Source organism: Eucalyptus grandis, chromosome 9 (genome assembly GCF_016545825.1).
Source record: "Eucalyptus grandis isolate ANBG69807.140 chromosome 9, ASM1654582v1, whole genome shotgun sequence".
NCBI lineage: Eukaryota > Viridiplantae > Streptophyta > Magnoliopsida > Myrtales > Myrtaceae > Eucalyptus > Eucalyptus grandis.
Genome location: NC_052620.1, coordinates 28,697,091 through 28,701,905, shown reverse-complemented (window position 1 = coordinate 28,701,905; position 4,815 = coordinate 28,697,091). Strand labels below are relative to the sequence as shown.

The 4,815-nt window shown below is 48.6% G+C and overlaps 1 protein-coding gene across 1 annotated transcript; it reads left to right on the top strand.

Annotated features, from left to right (window-relative positions):
* The first annotated feature begins 1,855 nt into the window (after positions 1-1,855).
* On the top strand, positions 1,856-3,650 carry LOC104415137 (chalcone synthase). Its single transcript, XM_010026391.3, has 2 exons — positions 1,856-2,142; positions 2,502-3,650. Exons 1-2 carry the CDS (start codon positions 1,965-1,967, stop codon positions 3,491-3,493), a joined length of 1,170 nt encoding a protein of 389 aa, XP_010024693.2. The 5' UTR covers positions 1,856-1,964; the 3' UTR covers positions 3,494-3,650.
* Positions 3,651-4,815: the final 1,165 nt, after the last annotated feature.

The window sequence follows — 4,815 nt, the reverse complement described above, 5'->3', positions numbered from 1 at the left end:
CCATTATAGCCAAGGTTTGTGATATCCACGCTTGTCATTTCCTCTGTATCTTCAAGAACCCTAGCCATTGATGTCTAAATATTGTGGGTGTTAGGATTAGGCAAACAAACAATAACGAAATGGGGAGTAAATAGCGAGAAAGATAAATTAAGGTATAAAATGTATGCTCGGTTGAGTATTAATTTTCCTACTCGAGCTTGATTCAATTAGAAAATCTAGATTCTCAAATCCAATTCGATTGGATTTAATTGCAATCAACTTATAAATAAAGCCTGAGTAACTCGAGTTTTATAAGCTCGAGTGTAATTTTAAGTATTTCGCTCATTTTTATAATATAATGAAAACTCAATTAAAATCGTGAGCCTATCAAGTTGAATATTGACAAGCTCGGGCTCAACTATACAAGATACTCGAGTAGCACAAAATTAAGTGAGTCCATCTCGACTAGACAACAAGCCGAGCCGGAGGTCTTGCAAGTAATTTGACTCGACCTCGCTCATGCGTCTAGAGCTGCCAATGAGTAATGTGCCGTTTATGAACTTTGGGTGCGTTTGGGAAGACTTTTGGGGAAAGTCTTTACGAAAATACAAAGGCCTTTGAGTTAAATGTGTTTTCCAAAATGCAAACTGTGTTTGGTAAATTGTAATTTAAAAGTCCTTTGTGAAGTACCTTTGAGTAAAATGGTGTTTGGGGGACAAAGGACTTTTGTGAAAAAAAAAAATTATCAAAAGAAAAATAAAAAAAATAAAAAAATGAAAACCAGCAAGGGCAGGCGGCATTCGGCGGCCGGCGGCGACCCCCGGCGACCTCCGGCGACCCCGGATCTAGGCCGGCGACCCACCGCGCCGCAGAGGTCGCCGGCGACCCATCTGGTCGCGCGTGAACGTTGCGGCCGGCGTGGTCGCGACCAGATCTGCGACCAGATGGGTCGCGCGAAGGTCGCGACCTCCGCGGAGGTCACCCGAAGCATGGCCGGCGACACGGATCCGGTCGCTACTGGATCGCGTCGCGACCTCCGCGAAGGTCGCGGTCGGCGACCATCCGGTCGCGCGCGCGAAGGTCGCGACCGGATGGGTTGCGCGGAGGTCGCCCGGGCACGGCCGGCGACGCAGATCTGCGTCGCGACCTCCGCGAAGGTCGCCTGAAGGTCGCGGCCGGCGACCCATCTGGTCGCAGCGCGAAGGTCGCGGCCGGCGACCAGATCTGCGACCAAATGGGTCGCGGTCGCGACCTTCGCGGCGACCTCTCGAGCGGGGTCACGCGACCCTCGCCGAAGGGTCATGCGGCCGCGGCGGAGATCGTGGTGCGGCGGGTCGGCGTGGCGGGCGCGACGGTCGCCGGCAATTGCGTGCCCTTCGTCGGCAACCGCTCACGAAGAAGAAAGAAGAAGAAGAAGATGAACAGTTAGGGTAAAAAGGGAAAAACGAAAAATCAACGGGACAATTTGGGAATGAAGTTTCTTTATTTAAGCTCATTTCAAGATGCTGAGAAAATCGAAAGCCCAAGGCAGCCCCCACCCGCCTTGGGCTTTTCAGCCTTGGGAATGCTTGGCATTCCCCAAATGGGGTTTGGAAATTTTTACCAAACACCCACAAATTAGCCCAAAGGGCTTTGAGGGTTCAAAGTGGCTTGCAAATGCCACTCCCAAACGCAGCCTTTATGTTCAGAGTAATAAGAGACGATGGCATTTGCCATGAATTACGAGCACGTGCGTGTCACGTGACAGCGAGGTCCCCCGAAGCCATATCACGAGGCGCGCACGTGAGGGCCCAACCACCATCTCCCCGCCTCTCTTCTATATAAATCCCACTCTCTCCCAAAGGTTCACTCGTGCACCCCACCCCGAGAAGAGTCACAGGCAAACCAGTCCACCACCGCCTCCTCCGCCTCGACCCGCTCGACGGCCACCCTCGCCGTCTCTCATTTCCTCGAAACCCCCTGACAAGGAGGAAAAAGAAGAAAAGATGGTGAGCGTCGAGGACTTCTGCCGTGCCCAGAAATCGAAAGGCCCTGCCACGGTCCTCGCCATCGGAACGGCGGTCCCCAAGAACGTCATCGAACAGAGCACATACCCGGATTATTTGTTTCGGATCACCAACAGCGAGCACATGACCGAGCTGAAAGAGAAGTTCAAGCGCATCTGTATGTATAGTTCAAAGCATGCCTACCCTGATGCTCTTTCATTTATACGTAAATTTTTCTGTGCCCTCATCATTTATCATCACATGAGAATTTGCCGGATTCACTTCATCTAGCGTATCCATGCTTTGGATACGAAATTAAGGAAAGACAGTAAAAGCAAATCAACAGTAGTTTCGATGGGAGTTTCCGATGCCAGGATCGGTTTTCTTCCGGTGATAACTTGTGGGGTCATTGAAGAGATTGCGCCTTTCATCGTCGCGTATCATTAGCTCGATCGGTCCGTAGAGAAGGAGGACTATAAAAAAGGCGTCGCAGGGGGTTATTGACATGGGGTCTGTGTTTGGTTGTGTATGTTACAGGTGAGGGGTCGTCGATCAAGAGGAGATACGTGCACATGACGGAGGAGATATTGAAAGAGCACCCGAACATGAGTTCATTCACGGAACCCTCCTTGGATGCCCGGCAGGACATTCTGGTGCCAGAAGTGCCGAAGCTGGCGAAGGAGGCGGCGGTGAACGCCCTGAAGGAATGGGGGCAGCCCAAGTCGAAGATCACCCACCTGGTGTTCTGCACCACCAGCGGTGTCGACATGCCGGGCTGCGACTACCAGCTCACCAAGCTCCTCGGCCTCCGCCCCTCCGTCAAGCGGTACATGATGTACCAGGTGGGCTGCTACGGCGCTGGCCTGGTCCTCCGCCTAGCTAAGGATCTTGCTGAGAACAACAAGGGGGCTCGCGTCCTCGTCGTGTGCTCCGAGATCACCGTCTGCACCTTCCGCGGCCCCTCCGAGGCCTTCCTGGACAACCTCGTGGGCCAGGCCCTGTTCGGCGACGGCGCCTCCTCGGTCATCGTGGGCGCGGACCCCGTCCCGGGGATCGAGAGGTCCCTGTACGAGATCGTCTCCACGTTCCAGACTCTCCTCCCAAACAGCGAGGAGGCCATTGCTGGGCACGTCCGGGAGATCGGGCTCACCATCCACCTCCTCAAGGACTTGCCGGCCCTCGTCTCCAAGAACATCGACAAGAACATGGCTGAGGCGTTCCACCCACTGGGTATCACCGACTGGAACTCGCTCTTCTTCATAGTGCACCCCGGCGGGCCCGCGATCCTCGACCAGGTCGAGGCCAAGTTGAAGCTCAAGCCCGAGAAGATTGAGCTTTCCAGGTATGTGCTCGCCGAGTATGGCAACATGTCTAGCGCATGCGTCTTCTTCATAATGGACGAGATGAGGAAGAAATCGATCAAGAAAGGGCTCAAGACCACTGGAGAGGGGCTCGAATGGGGCGTGCTCTTCGGATTTGGTCCCGGCCTCACCGTCGAGACCGTCGTCCTCCACGCCCTGTCTACTTAGGGCTTCGCATCGGGTCCGACCTCGCCTGCCTCCTCCACCTATTCCTATCTTTCACTTATGATATGCTGTTGTTATTCGTATGGTTTTTTCGATGTTGTTCTAGAGCCTTTTTGGTGATGTTTTGGATTGTGATGCCACGGGGAGTAAGCGTTTGATGTTGTTAGCTGCTCCTTTAACTTTAATTATCAATGTCTTCTTATGTGCCGATCAAGAGTCCATGTTCTTCTAGAAATAATACTTCCCATGTAACGCCACATGATTCTAGCTTCTTTTTTTTTTTTTTTTCGTTTTGTTCATCATCATACAGCACTTGCCCCTCCTCAGTAGATTTCTATCGAAAAAAGAAAAAGATTATTTTTAAGAAAATATTACCCTTAAGTGAAGCAAATATTCTTCAGTGTTGTTGGGAGTCCATAACAGAGGTCAGATGCCTTTGGGACACACACTTACACACTAATACAAGTCCCACACACTTACACACTAATACAATCTTCTCACCCAACTTGGATACATTAACCGCTCCACACACACACACACACACACACACACACACAATCTTCCTCTCACATGTGAGCTTAGTGTTAGGTCCGCTCCTCCTAATCCAAATATCATTCTATATCAATTTATCTCAAGTTGAATCTCTCCATCAATGGCCAACTTCATCCCCAGATTTTTTTCTCTAGACATAACATTTGGGGAGATTGTCAAGATGGAGCTCAAATATGAACATGTCAACATATCTAGTTAAACCTATATTCACTGAAAAGCTAAAGCCAATGAGCTATTGCTAAACTTGGATATATTAACTGTTTTACACCACACCAATTCTCCAATATAGGACTTCTCTAGCATAACTCATATGTGCATCTCAACAAACTTCCCGTACAAGGAGTGGGTAAATGATGAGTAAAGTCACAAAATTAGTTAGATTAATTGAGATTATGTCTAATTGATCTCTCATTAACTTAACAAGCTAAGTGGGCAAAATTTCATGCATGAAGTTGGCAAAATTGAATTATTGGAGCATGAGAAATTTGAAAAGTTAGTGGAAAAATTAGTTGAATTTTAGCCTCCGTTTTTTTCATGTAAATAAATGATGCAAATAACATTTTTCTAAAAGTAATCATTTGTATCGATTATGAAAATGAATGAAAAAAATATTAATTATTTTTTATCAATTAATTATTTTAAGCGATAAAAAGCAATCATTTTTTAGGAAACATTTTTCAAATATTTCATTTTCAAACAAATGAAGCCTTAAGGTTTGAGCTCATGTCCATTGCGTTTTCCTGAGGAGAGTGGTTGTAGTCTCAAGACGATGT

What these genes read in the sequence shown, in the direction of transcription:
- LOC104415137 (XM_010026391.3), top strand. Translation starts at nt 1,965, where the DNA reads ATGGTGAGCGTCGAGGACTTCTGCCGTGCCCAGAAATCGAAAGGCCCT. An exon ending in AGAGAAGTTCAAGCGCATCT is followed by an intron (nt 2,143 to 2,501) that starts GTATGTATAGTT and finishes TGTATGTTACAG; the next exon opens with GTGAGGGGTCGTCGATCAAG.